The 14,618-nt window shown below is 41.5% G+C and overlaps 1 protein-coding gene across 4 annotated transcripts in view; it reads left to right on the top strand.

Moving 5' to 3' along the window:
- Window positions 1-14,618, top strand: part of sh3tc2 (SH3 domain and tetratricopeptide repeats 2) — a 79,083-nt gene that overhangs the window by 49,964 nt on the left and 14,501 nt on the right. For all 4 annotated transcript variants that reach the window (XM_080201649.1, XM_080201650.1, XM_080201651.1 and 1 more), the window contains 5 exons: window positions 2,339-2,531; window positions 3,199-3,275; window positions 6,990-7,185; window positions 11,796-11,929; window positions 13,814-13,855. In XM_080201649.1, the coding sequence (XP_080057775.1) occupies window positions 2,339-2,531; window positions 3,199-3,275; window positions 6,990-7,185; window positions 11,796-11,929; window positions 13,814-13,855 (642 nt within the window). The remainder of the gene's footprint in view (window positions 1-2,338; window positions 2,532-3,198; window positions 3,276-6,989; window positions 7,186-11,795; window positions 11,930-13,813; window positions 13,856-14,618) is intronic.

Below are 14,618 nucleotides of genomic sequence, written 5' to 3'. Positions count from 1 at the left end.
ATGGGCTTACTGTCAGCAATGGAAGAGGGATGATAACTATTTTGTGCTGGCAATAGGCCTAGACTATCTGCTAACTGCAAAACTAGCCTCTGTTGGCTGGAGTGCATACTTTTCTGATTCCACTGAAGGAGGTTTAGTTCTTGTTTGAGCCCAGTCTTTCCTGAAAGCAGGTTCATGCTCCACATGAAGCCTCCTAACAGTTAACCCAATAACCAGGACAATGAGCCTGATTCCAACAAGGTTGAGGTGAAGTAAATGTCTATTAAAATAAGTAATGGTTAATTGATACCAAATCTAAGTTTGAAGTTTGGGGTTAAGACCATGGTCAGATTAGTTATGCTCTATTGGAATGGTGGAACAAGCTTGAGGGGGCTGAATGGCATAGGTTTCCTCCAGGTGCTCTCTTTCCTCCCACAGTCCAAAGATGTGCAGGTTAGGTTGACTGGCCATGCTAAATTGTTCTTTATTATCCCAAAATATATAGGTTTGTGGGATTAGCCGGATAAATACATCAGGTTGCAGGATAAGTCTGGATATGAGTTGGTGCAAGCTCGATGGGCTGAATGACGCCTTTCTGCACTGTATGCTCCCATTTCTTATGCTGTTGTGATCTCGCGTTCAATTAAATTGACTGAGTTTTTTGATAAGGTGACAAAGGACTGACGAGAACAATGTTGTTGATGTGGTGACTTCCTAGAATCATGCAACAAGGTGTCACTTAACAGGATTGTTCATGAAGTTGAAACCATGGAACAGAAGGCAGAACGGCTGCTTGGATACAAAATTGGCTGTATGGCAGAATGCTGACAAGAGCTGTGAATGGTTGGAGGAGATTTATAATGAGGTTCCTGAGTCATCATTACTACAACCAATGTTTTTCTTGATCCAGATAAATGAACTAGATTTGAGTCTGCAGGGCACAAGTTCAAAATTGTTGATGACACAGAATTTGGAAGTATTGTGAACTATGAGGAGGATAGTGTAGAACTTGAAGCAAGAAGGGACAATGGTGCAATGACAGACACATGGCTGATGAAATTTAATACTAAAAAGTGTGAAGTGAAACTTGCTACTAGGAAGATCAAGGAGGGGCTAAAATAAAGGGTACAACCCTAAAGGGTTGCAGGCAAACAGAAGGAGCTGGGGGTAAATGTGCACAAGTCATTAAAGGTAGCAGGACAGGTTGAGAAAGCAGTTAACAGAGCTGCTGGGATCCTCGGCTTAATAATGTGGGGCATAAATTACAAAGGCCAAAAACTTTATGATAGACCTATGTAGCAAACTGGCTCGGCCTCAATCCGAGTTATCTGTCCCACGCTTAGCTGCATTTTAGAAAGTATCTGGAGATATTAGAAAGGGTGCAGAAAGGATTTATGAGAATGATTCCAGGAATGAGGAACTTCAGTTACTTGGATATATTAGAGAAGCTGAAGTTGTTCTCCTTAGAGAAAAGATCCAGAGGAGATTAGATGGATATGTTCAAAATCATCAGGGCTCTGGACTGAGTTGTTAGGGAAAAGTTTTTCCCATTGGTGGAAGGATCCAGATCTTGAGGGCACAAAATGATGGGCAAAAGTGCCAAAGGTGACATGAGGGTTTTTTTTTATACACAGCGAGTAGTTATGGGATTCTATAACGTCCACTCATGATGTTTTCCTCCTGCCTTGACAATGTCATGTCACATTGGTGTGAATCACCACTGGTTTTCATGGTGACCATGCTGGGAGTGTGGAGATGCTTGTCGGCCCAGGGGGTTGAGGGACAAGGCTGGGCATGAAAGGGCAGTGCTCCGGTAGGGGGACACTGACAGGTGGCTGTGTCCGGGGTGGCTACCTTCTCCATTGGGGTGGGGGGCTTCTGGTAACTTGGGAGTGTCCTGATCTCCGTTGAAAGCAGGAGGGTGGGGGGAGAAGAGATAATATTTGTTTGGAGGTGAGGTGAGGGGGGCTTAAATTTAACTTTGAGATCACCCTTTAAAAGGGGCACCCCAATCTCAGATTCCCAGGGTTGCTGGCATTTTTAGGCCCAGCCCCTCCAACTCGCTGTGTGATCCTTGCCAGCACTTTGAATTTATACAGAGTGCCGTCAAATCAGGTGAGTAAAGATGTCTGTGAAACCAGTGACTTCCACACAGCTTTTCCCACCTGATCCAATACTCGAAGCAATCTGGGGAAAATCGTCCCCATGATAAACTTTGCAATCTAATGAATTATAGATTGTGATCATTATTTCAATTGGTTTTTAATGATGCATTTTAAAGAAAGGTTTCTGCCACCTTTGTGATTGTCTCTATGTTTATTTTATTAAAAACAAACTGCTGTATTTTTCTCCATCCAAGGGCCTTTCTTCACCAGAACCCTATCCAACATTCAGAAAAATGAAGAGGAAGACGTGAGCCTCTGCAAAGATGATCTCATCATGATCAAGGATATTGGGAGCAATATTAAATGGGAAGCAACTTCACTTTCGACAAATGAAAAGGGCCTTCTTCCAGTCTCTGCTCCACAGGCTGTTCTTTACCCATTTTACCAGTATGGAAAATTATCTCTCTCCCATTTCTATTGTTTTTTTATTGCTGGAAAATTAAGAATTTTTTAAGAAACTCACTTCATTACGTTTGATACTTCTTGCCGTTTCACATGCAGAAGTTGCAAAGCTGTACAAATCTGATGATATGGAATAGACTTAGGGAAACTAGCGGTTGTACGAGGATCTTTGGCGGAGTCGCAATGTGTGACGAGTGAATAAAACACTGAAGGTGTGATGTTCTATGGCGCTCTCCCACTTTTCTGTTTTAATTTCATACAATGCCTGTTAAGTGAGAAAGCCCCAGGTCAATCACAAGCCATTTTTGTTTTGAGGCCTATAAATGACTATTCAAACGGAAAAAATGTATATAAAAATTGTTATGTTCATTTTCCATTTTTATCTCGGGAGAATCATCTCACTTGCAATGGCGCATGGTGCCGTTTGTCAAACTGTTTGTTTTGATTTGAAAAGAGATATTTTGGCAATTCTGTGAAACCGACCCAAAATTCAGGGGAATTGAAATAACATTATAAGTGTTCAAGTCACATGCTGAAAAGTTTGAAACGTTTCTTGAACACCTGTTATGATAATCTAACTCTCATTTTATAACTAGTATGTTATTACTTACAAGTTGCTGATTAATTACACTCCAGTGGGATTCATTTGCAGGTGGTTCCTTAAGATCAGAGCAGGAAACTTTAGCGAATATAAGAAAACTAAACAGCTCCAATTTCCTCATTCGGTCGGTGAGTAGAATCATTTTATATTATTGCTGCAATAGATTCTCATTTTTCTGATCTGATCTACAGAACAGAGGTTTGGGAGGGGTGGGTTAATTTTGTGCTTATCAAACTTAGGATGTTGGTTAACATAAAAACAAATTACTGTGGATGCTGGAATCTGAAACAGAAAATGCTGGAAAATGTCAGCAGGTCTGACAGCATCTGTGGAGAGAGAGCATGTTTTGAGTTGGTCATCCAGACTCGAAGTGTTAGCTCCATTCTCTCTCCACTAATGCTGTCAGACCTGCTGACATTTTCCAGCATTTTCTGCTTTTGTTTGTGTCTGGATTCTTGGGAGTGGGTATTCGGAGTGGAACATGCTTTTTCTATTTTTTGCATTCCATCCTTTATTTTTTTTTTGTACAATGTGCATTAGCTACACATTGGACACTTCTCCCCCTTTTTATGGTCTTACAGAGAGATTGCTCATTTTCATCCCAATTTGATTTATGGGTTGGAGGGGATGGGGAATGTTAAACTTCACTGACCCAGTGGGCTGGTTAGTTAAAATTACATGGGGTGAGACTGGCACTGGTTGGGTGACTCAGGCACAGGTGAAAAGCAAGCCTTCAGAAAGGCTGATTTGAGAGGTAGGTCATCGATGCTAAAGTCTCAGAAGCCACCATTGCTTTATCAGGTAAGTATCAAAATGTAAGTATTTAAATGTGGCCTAATTTTTAGTTAACTCTGGAGTGAATGACATCACGGTCTTTTCCAATGGGAGAATTGTCATTGCTGTTGCCGAATCAAAGTATGCCCTACTGAACCGTTTACAGCATGGAATAGATTTATGAGACACAGTCATGAAGGTGGTATTGTCTTGTCACCATTACCCAGTGCAGATATTATGGAGTCATGTAATTAGCTGTCACGTCTCACTGGATGGATGAATGATGAACAGTGCGGTACTCATTATCACATCCACTTGCCCTCTTGCTGCACACTGTCGCAGCATAATGACTAAGAAAGAGGAAATCATTAGGGCTGTCACTGGCCGTGGAGCACAGCATGCTACTTTGGAGTCACTATCACAACATATGTGGCCCCAAGCATTGAGCCATTTTCCCCACCATGCCTTATCTAAACTCCTGATCCATAAATGAGTTGATGGTTTCTTCCTCTACTACTATTTCAGGCAATGGGTGCCTTATCTGCATTTATCTATGAGATACAATCCTATCAATATGTATAGGTCACATCATTCTAAGAATTGTGGGCCGTGTTTGAGTACAGACAATTTAGCAGCAGGGCCCCTCATTGGCAATCAAGTGAGAGTTGTGAATGACTTATTACCATTTGTGTTTGCTATGTGATGTGGTTAATGGTAATGAAGGTTTCAGTCATATGAATGTAACTGAGTCCAACTCACTGATGTCTATTCTTTCCCTCTTGGGGGATGAACAGTCCCTTGAGTAATTGTTAAGTCAATATGTAAGGTGTTTTAGGTGCAAGTATGTCACTGGGGGCTGGCTGATAGCTATTGTGAGATAGGAGAACCTTATGAGAATCTATTTTGGACGAACAGTCATCTGGCAATGATTCACTCTTGCACAAAGTCAGCTCTGGCTACATGGCCATGCCTCTCAGTTGCTCTGCCATTGGCTGCTTTCTTATCCATTTTAGAGTCTTCCCAATGGACAGGGGCTTCCACCTCCTCCAGAGGTTGGAGCTCTGCTCATGGCATCATCATCAATTTGTACATCCCTCTACTGTGCAATGATGTGCAGCATACAGCGTACCACCACTGTTCTTGATATCCTTGTTGGAGCATATTGAACAGTTCCATTTTAGTGATCAGAGCAGCTGATGTACCTTTAGAATACCAATTGCCTGCTCAGTGGGAGTACTGCTGATAACACGGCTTCTGTTGTGGTTGTGCTGCCTCTACTTGCAGGTTCCTAAAGAAGGCCATTATACAAGTTGTAGTGGGGAGGCTCTTGTCCCTTAGCAGCCTAAACAGATCTCCATTGCTGACTGAAATTGCTGAGGGAATTTAAGAATTCCTTCATATGAAGGAGTCATGGCAGCTGCCAGGGAACTTTGCACACACATGAAGGAAGACTTCATTGTGGTCAGGAGTCATCTGTACATGATTGAATGGAAGGACCTGTGGTTGACACAGATCAAGTTGTGGCCTTTCTGGCAACATGGGTGCAATCAATAACAATCTGCACTTGAGGAAAGGCTGCTAATTGAGCAAAAGCCATGGCTTTCTGTGCTTGAGAAGTCAAATCTACAGGGAAACTAATGTGATTCTCCCACTCAAGAAAACGGGGTATTAGTTACAACCTTAATACAGCTGCTGACTGGGATATACTGTAAAAAGTCTGACAACACCAGGTTTTAGTCCAACCTATTTATTTGATAATATACTCGCTTGCGAGTATATTATCAAATAAATAGGTTGGACTAAAACCTGGTGTTGTCAGACTTTTTACTGTGTTTACGCCAGTCCAACGCCGACATACCCACATCATGGGATATACTGGACAGGGCTCCTGATGAGCACTGGAAAGGTGCTGCGGAGTAAAGGTTAAGAGTGATGGTTATCTTCACAAGGGGTGATAGATTGTGGCTTGAGCTTTTGCCGGACTATATGACAAATGCCTGTCACTATCTCATGGCTTAGCCTCAGTCACCTTCGGAACTGGTTCTCTGTCACATTGAGGTATGGTGGTGAACACTGTTCCCACGTGTCCTGCCTCTCCTCCTCCTCCTTACTCTTAGACAGCAGCAGCTTCTTCCTCCCGACCTCCTCCTACTTCCCTGGGTGAAGGTAAGGCTGTTTGAATTTGTTCTGTGCCACCTTTGGGACTGCAAATAACATTTTTTGGAAAATTCAATGGGTACTCTAGTTCTCCAAAGAAATACGCCAAGTTCAGACCTTCTCTTATAACTCTACTTTGTATGTTGTGGGTTCTATTTTCCTAGGCTACCAAAATCCGACAAGAGTCAGTCGATGATTCAAATGGCCGGCTGCCTCTGTAAAATGCGTATCCGTGAAATATGCCCCACCCCCATCCCTTCCTCTATGAAAATGGAAAGTTGCATGTTTGGGTTGGGGCTTAGGAGCTTTGGTTAGTTCTGCTTTGTCACCAGGATGCAGAGTCTCTCTGTCATGGCTAAAAATCTGGGCCAAAGTATCTACTGCAAGAGGATAATTTATTGCCCTATTGATTCTAATTTCTGCCTCCATTGTCAGGTGTGTATAATAATGGTAACACTGAGTAACTGTCTAAATATTAGAACAAAATGAAGTGTACGGATTTTAACTTGCATTAAAAGTTGTTCATTAACCAGTCACTCACTAAAGTTCATTATGTCTTGATTTTCATTGTCATTTTTCGCACATAAAATCTGCTGGGGTCTGTATGACTCTCCATCAAGAGTATGGTGAATGGGTGAGAGAACCCCTTGTATATTCAGTTAGAAGGTGATTGCCGAACTCGTATTCCTTTTCATTAAAAAAAAGGTTGACCTGTTAAAGAAACATTGCCTTCATGAGAAAATTGTGGCAGACAATTATGTATTTCAACTTTGCTTCCATGATATGTTTCTGTGACAGGGAAGGGGTATGTTCACGGAGACGATGCAGTTTTAAGGCAGATGACATTTAAATTAAAGGTGAAAAGGAGAAGTTTCACCAAATTTCATGCTAATTGTCACTTCCGCCTTTAGGTACTGGTATCTGTGTTGCAACAGTGGATTGCAAAGAGGTTGAGGTGGACGAATTGCGTTTCAACAAAGGAGAAAAAATTCGGATTGTTGGTTTCCTTCTTTCTAACCTGCAGTGGATTTTGGGAAAGTCTTTGTCTACTGGAGAAATTGGGTTTGTCCAAATAAGGCATGTACAACCTGATCAATTCAAAACACTGTGAGTAAAGAAATTTTAATTTAAACAAGCAATGAAATGCCAATTATTCAACTAAGATTCATTGTTTGGCTAGTAAAATGTGTTTATGAGGCTGATTTTGTGACTACACATCTAAGGGGCAAATTTAGCATAGCCAATCCACCTAACCTGCTTGTCTTTGGACTGTTGGAACTGGGGCACCTGGAGGAAATTCACACAGACATGGGGAGAACATGTGAACAGCACACAGACAGTACCCAAAGGACGGAATTGAACCTGGGTCCCTGGCACTGTGAGGCAGAAGTGTCAACTACTGTACCACCATGCTACCCATTGGCAAATCCCTAGGATTCCATTCCTTGCTTTGACGCAGCACCTCTGTCAAATTATTGATCCTGGGTTGGGAAACAGAGAGAGATCCAAGATCTATGAACCAGTCCATGAGAAACACCTGCACAGGTGTTGGATTTTTGATCTGGGGTGGGGTGCACCGAAGGATTGATTTAGACATTGGGATGGATGACTCCAAAAGAATTGAGGAGGTTGCTGGATGCAGAGCTGGACTGGTAGAAAGAAGGCTTGCCTCAGGGATTTGGTACTGTGTTTAAGCTTTAAAAATAAAACATGAAACATCCCTCGAGCCCTCACTCCAATGCCCTGAAGCCAGCAATCTACGTCAGAGAGGGGTGGAGTCCCAATGTCAGCGGGGGGAAGGAGGGGTCTCTCAGTGCACTGTGAGAATGGGACACCCTTCTGAAATGGTGCCCGGGCGCTCAGTGGTGTGTTTAGTTCCTGCCCCTCTCAGAAACAGCACACAACTTACCACTCTCCCAAAAGATGACTAAGTGTGGGATGATTGAGATCCAGATCACACTGAACAGACTGGCACGGATCGCTTCGGTTTTCTCACATTATTTCACACATTTCTTTTGGGAAAATTGTGGCCAACATCTTCTATATTTCCAGAGATATTTAAAGGGCATGACTTTAAAATGCCTTGAAAAGTTCTTTTGCCAGGCCCCCTCAACAGGTGCTTCTAACAGTTTTGACAATTTATCCTGGCAGGACTGTTGACAGTTCCAATGAGCTTGACAATGACGGATTAATGGACTTTTAAACATACATTTATGTCTATTTTTAACAATCCCAAAGGGCGTCTTACCTCCACCAAAGGGTATTTTACATTCCCCAAAAGTGTCCCAGATCCAAATCCAAAAGGGTTGACTATCCAAACAAATCCACAGAGTTCAGATTTGCTCTGACCTGGTCTTATCTGTACATGTTGGAATTCAAGGCTACCAAAGTCCCACTTCAGTGGAGGCAGTTGATGATTTGAAAGGCTGGCTGCCTCCGTAAAAATGTAAGAATGAAATGTGCCCTGTTCCCATTCTCACCCCTGCAAAAATGTGAAGTGCCATTTTTGGGGGCAAGATTTATGATTTTCTGGTTGTCCTCCTATTTTTCCATGATGGAGAGGCTGTCCATTGTGGTGGAAAGCTGGGTCCTCATTTCCAGTTGGCTGCTCCTTTTGATGGCACAAGCGGTGATCACTAATGCTTCTGTTGCCCTCCCCATGCAGCAGCATGTAATACAGCTAGTTTTACTGAACTCCCTGGCATCTGTCTGCCTTGGGACTTGTCAATCAAAACAGACATGCAGACTTGAAGGAAGAGAATTCTTTAAAGTCATTTCTCAACTTGTATTAAAACCTTGACAATGTAATTTATTCAGGTTATTCTATGCTTAAAATTGGTTATCTCCTCCAAAATGTGGAGCATGCCCCAAAGTAAAAGAAATAAATGATGATATTTATTTCCAACTGAGGGAAAGACCAAAGGGTTATGTAGAGAAATGCAAATAAAATTAATTGAATGGTGTTGAAAGAAATGTTGGTTTTGTGCTCCAGGGCTTTTGGAGACTGTTAATGAATGTGACAAGCTAAAGATGAAAAGCTTAAGATGTGAGGGTACACAATCTAAAGCTTTGCTTAATTTATATTTGGGACAGGTCTATTGAAATCCTTTCCCAAACATATGTTTAGGAGATCAAATGGATTTTGGGGAATTCACATTAGAATAAGTGCTACTTGGTCTGTGGAACAATTGGGTTTTGTAGACTGATTAAATGTAAGCCTTTTTTGAATGGATTCTCGCTTTTCTTAAGAAGGATATACACAATAAAGCCTTACCACATGTCCCATAACACACTGAACGTGACTGATATCTGCCAGCTACATAACAATAGATACCTTAAGATGGAGTTTAACAATTGGGTGGTTGGCTGGCAGAGAGGGCAGGTTGGTCACTTGAACCCTTGAACCAGAGTGTCCAGTCTATTATGTGGACTAAATATCCAAATGGGCGTCATGCTGCAGATGTTTACAAATTAGCGTAATGTCCTGACCTGCAGTAAGGTAGCGAGAGAGTCATTGTCATTGGAGTGGAGGAGGTAGCGGAAGCCGACATTATTATTGATAAGCTTGGAGAAATATTCCTTTATTAGGCCTCACAAAAATAATATTAACACTTATCTTTCGAGGTCTCGTTTCCGTGCTCATCAGGTTGTGTCCAGCTGGATGTACGTACATAAGAACATAAGAAATAGGAGCAGGAGTAGGCCATCTAGCCCCTCGAGCCTGCCCCGCCATTCAATAAGATCATGGCTGATCTGTCATGTCTCAGTTCCACATTCCCGCCCTCTCCCCATAACCCTTAATCCCCTTGCCTATCAAAAACCTATCAACCCGCGTCTTAAATATATTTAGCGAGGCAGCCTCCACCACTCCAACGGGCAGAGAATTCCAGAGATTCACCACCCTTTGAGTGAAGAAGTTCCTCCTCAACTCTGTTCTAAACCATCCCCCCTTTATCTTGAGGCTGTGCCCTCTAGTCCTACTGTCCTTTCTGAGCGCGAAGAGCCTCTCCACCTCTATCGTATCCATCCCATTCATCATCTTATATGTCTCAATGAGATCTCCCCTCATTCTTCTAAACTCTAACAAGTACAAGCCTAGTTTATTCAGCCTCTCCTCATAGTTCAACCCTCTCAACTCCGGTATCAGCCTAGTAAATCTCCTCTGCACTCCCTCCAAGGCCAAAATATCCTTGCGTAAGTGCGGCGACCAAAACTGCACACAGTACTCCAGCTGCGGCCTCACCAGTGCCCTGTACAGTTGCAGCAAGACCTCCCTACTTTTATATTCAGTCCCCCTCGCAAGGAAGGCCAGCATCCCATTAGCCTTCCTGACCACCTGCTGCACCTGCAGGCTGGGTTTTTGCGACTCATGCACAAGGACCCCGAGGTCCCTCTGCACCGTCGCATGCTGCAGTTTTTTTGCCATGTAAGTAATAGTCCTTCCTACCATTATTCCTACCAAAGTGGACAACTTCACACTTGCCAACATTAAATTCCATTTGCCAGTTCCTGGCCCATTCGCCCAGCCTATCTAGATCCTTCTGCAGACTCTCCACACCCTCCGCGCAATTTGCCGTTCCACCAATCTTGGTGTCATCAGCAAATTTCGACACCATACACTCGGTTCCCTCCTCCGGATCATCTATATCAATGGTAAATAGCTGAGGCCCCAGCACCGACCCCTGGGGCACTCCACTAGTCACCAACCGCCAATCTGAATAGCACCCATTAACCCCCACTCTCTGCCTCCTATTTGACAGCCAATCCCCTATCCACGCTAACACCCTACCCCCAACTCCATGCCCCTTGACCTTCTGTAATAACCTCTTGTGAGGCACCTTATCAAACGCCTTCTGAAAATCAAGAAACACCACATCCACCGGCTTTCCTCTATCCACCGCCCTAGACACATCCTCATAGAACTCCAATAAATTCGTCAGACACGACTTCCCCTTAACGAAACCGTGCTGCGTCTGCTCTATCAAACAATTCTCCTCAAGATGCCTCGCTATTTTCTCCTTGATCACGGATTCTAACATTTTACCTACAACAGACATTAAACTAACTCTAATTCCTCTCATTAGGCTATTGAAATGGTGTTGGGAGCCTATATATGCCATATCAATCTTCTTGGACTAAGATAACTCCCTCCTAATTTAGTCACCCAGTGGAAGGCAACAGTTAAAATGGCAGCAGAGAAGGAATAGAGTGTTATGTCTACCACTTCAGTTTCAACTTCAGTGTTGACGCCGTTCCTGGGAGGCACTTGAAATACTTCTTTACATTCCAATGTTATGGTATGTGGTGCACTTTAGGGCATTTCTGAATCACATGATAATGTGAGTTGATTTCCATTTTTAGCACTCCTGGTGCAGAGCTAGGAGGACACATGCAGGATTAAGCCCCATGTCATGATTTTCCATCCAAATATTGGGCATGATTCTCCGATCTTATTCATTCCCGCTCTGATGCCAGTGAGAAAGGAGAATTTGGCACTGAACCAAGACTCCATTTACTGCAGCAGTTCCACACAATCCCAGCTATGGATAAAGTGGGAAGCACTAGTATTTATTGAGTATAAACTATACTTAGTTTTTATTTTAACTTATCTTGTTTTAGTTTGGATACTTTGGTACTTACTGCTTTATTGAGTTTGCAGCATTGCTGAATTTCTGTTGAATGTCCAGTGGAGTTAAAATCTTAACATTAATTTGCAGGGAAACCCATCTCCTGTTCTTAAATGAGGAAGAAAAATCATCACTCGTTACGTTGAAAAAACCTAATGAACAGCATTGCATTAATCTCCTGAACAAACTCTGCCAAAGTGATATCAGCACGGTTTATCGCTTAGGTATGTTTTCATTGACCTTTTTTTTATGATTAATTTACCATTTTTTTAAATCCCTCTAATCTTTTTTCCTCCGTTGATATTACTGACTGTCACAGGTTTTGTTGTCACTGGGATCTGTTCTCACAGGTTTTGACTATCTTGTGAAGCTCTCTTGACCGTTATTTGTGTGAGAGCTGAGGCGGTGAGTGTTAGCAGGTTACATGACTGGGAAGGCATATTAGCAAAACCCAATCTGATACTTTAGGAATGGGTTTCCACATAGGCAGTTGAACCATTTCTAGCTAGTGCATTCACCAGATAGTTTGAAACTTGAAGGAGTGGCAGAAATGCCCTGTGCATTGATTAACCAAATCAATTAGTTAACATTTTATGGCTGATTTTCTAACTATGCAGTGGTGGATCTTACCTGATGACCAAGCACATTGAGTAATCGTGGGTGTATTGTTTGTGCTTCCCGAAATACACAACTAGGTTCCCCACCAACAGAGTATGTTCTAAACATCAGCTTCCTTGCTAGTACCCACAAAAGTATAGAGTGGAGCAGGCACATTTCCTATCACAAATGGTAGTATTAAGTTACTATTGGTGTAAAGTTTGTTATTTCCATTTAGAATTTCCCCCGCCTCTATGTGATCCCATTTCCATGATATAATTTGTAGCTTATGTCTTCTTACATCAATGACTTGGAGCCTGTTACACATCCGACATTGCAGCCCAGTTGGTATTTGAGGTTCAACATTCGATACGCTGTTCAGTTCTTTCAACACCATGCAACCTCTCAACTCTGAGAGAGGCCAGATATCCTGTTTGGAGCCTTTGGCAGTGCTCCTAATTCAGTTCCAGGAACCTGACTCTATCTCGTGCTGATAGCAGAGCTCAGAACTCACTGAAGTGACCATGTGATAGCTACAATAAAACCTCGTTATAATGCCTTTAAAGACAGTTAGCTGGATTTAACAATATAATAATTTATTTGTTCTCACATTGCAGATAAGTTTTGACAGTTATTGTTTATGCTCCTATCTCAGGAAGTGAATAGCTGCATATATGTAGAAATAATTAGTATCTTATGTGGCGCAGCTTGCCCTGGAGTTTGACTTCACTACAATAATTCTTTTTTCAATTGCAGGAAGGGGACATCAAAATTATGGACCCTACGCATAAAGGAAAATAACAGTGCTCAGCATTTTGTTAATTAGTTGTAGATTACAAAGAAGGATGATTGACAATAATATAAACATTTAAAAAGAGCTGAATGATTTTAATAATGTTCATCACAAGACTTGAGGTTTTGCAATTCCTCATGCCATCCAGTGGTGGTGCCACAACCTTGCAGTACAAAGCTAGACATCTAATATACTAGTATGTAGTTACATTACTGTTGATGAGGTTTGTGTTCCCTTATCAATGTTTTTCATGGGAAATTATGTAACATATTGCACTAATGGTAATGAATTATTACAACGCTTTTCTAGGTAAGGATTTTATACTGTGATGAGATAATTATGATATTACAGACTGCAGATCACTTGAAATCCCCCAGCAGAGGAAACCAACACATTGCAACTGAAACAGTAGATGATTTATGACATATAAATCAAAAGATGCTCACAGTTGATTGTATAATTTTATAACTCATGGGTGTGTAAATACCAACCAAATGACTGCAGTCTGAAGAAATCCATTTACTGCATATTAATCTGTAGGCTTTGTTTGACATGTGCTTTTGATGAGGGCCATGCAAATAAATCTATCAGAATATTTGATCTACTTTGTGTGTTTATCTTTAAGCAGCTTTATGGAGCTGCAGAAAGGTCATCTATAAAAGGATAAGCCAATGATCTTTATTTCTCAGAGCATGTATGTATGTTTTTTCTCATGTAGATAAATGCACATGGCCAGAGATAATATCAGAAAAAGAACAAGGTGAGCAACTAATTCAAAGTACTGATTTCAATAAAAAATAGACTTGGACTGAAATATTTATATCTGTTGGTAATTATTTTAATCATTGAGATTTTTGCTTATAACCGATGTGCATGACTAATTTTAAAGAATTTTCAAGGTTAGTAACAAACAAGTGAAAGTTTTTGTGGGTTCATCTAGAGTAATTAGGAATGATCTGTTAATATTCTTTTGGTTTACATTCCTTTTTAAACTATTTAGCATATTCTAATAATGACTAAAATGTGACTAGCTTGATTTAAACATTCTACCCTAAGATTTACTGTGGGTAACATTAGTGGATGAATAACATATTTATAAAACACTCCTCTGTTTGGGATCATTTTTAATTTGGCTAAGATCAAGTGTGGTATTGACATGCTGCGCTTGGTTGAAGTCATTGGGTTGCAATTTAGCTTCATTTGAAGCAATTTTTTAAAGTGGCATCTCGGCCTTTTGGCTAAGATGCAAATGAGATCAAGCCTTGGAGGAGGAGCTACACCTGCTCCAATCAGCTTGGATCCTGTAGATCAAGCCCAAGACAGGAGGTGAGAGCCCTGTCTTATCAGCTTGGATCGGGAATGTCCTAACTTGTTGGGACTCTGAATTGGCTCTAATTTGACTTGATTGGATTGGAATAAAGTAAACAAAAAAAACTCATCTGTTTAGTTTTTTTTTGTTTACTTTGTTCCAATCCAATCAAGTCAAATTAGAGCCAATTCAGAGTCCCAACAAGTTGGTACAT

This window comes from Carcharhinus amblyrhynchos, chromosome 13 (assembly GCF_965287045.1).
Source record: "Carcharhinus amblyrhynchos chromosome 13, sCarAmb.v2.hapA, whole genome shotgun sequence".
NCBI classification, from domain to species: Eukaryota; Metazoa; Chordata; class Chondrichthyes; order Carcharhiniformes; family Carcharhinidae; genus Carcharhinus; species Carcharhinus amblyrhynchos.
Note: the sequence above shows the minus strand (reverse complement) of the source record. Positions and strands in the feature narration are given on the sequence as shown.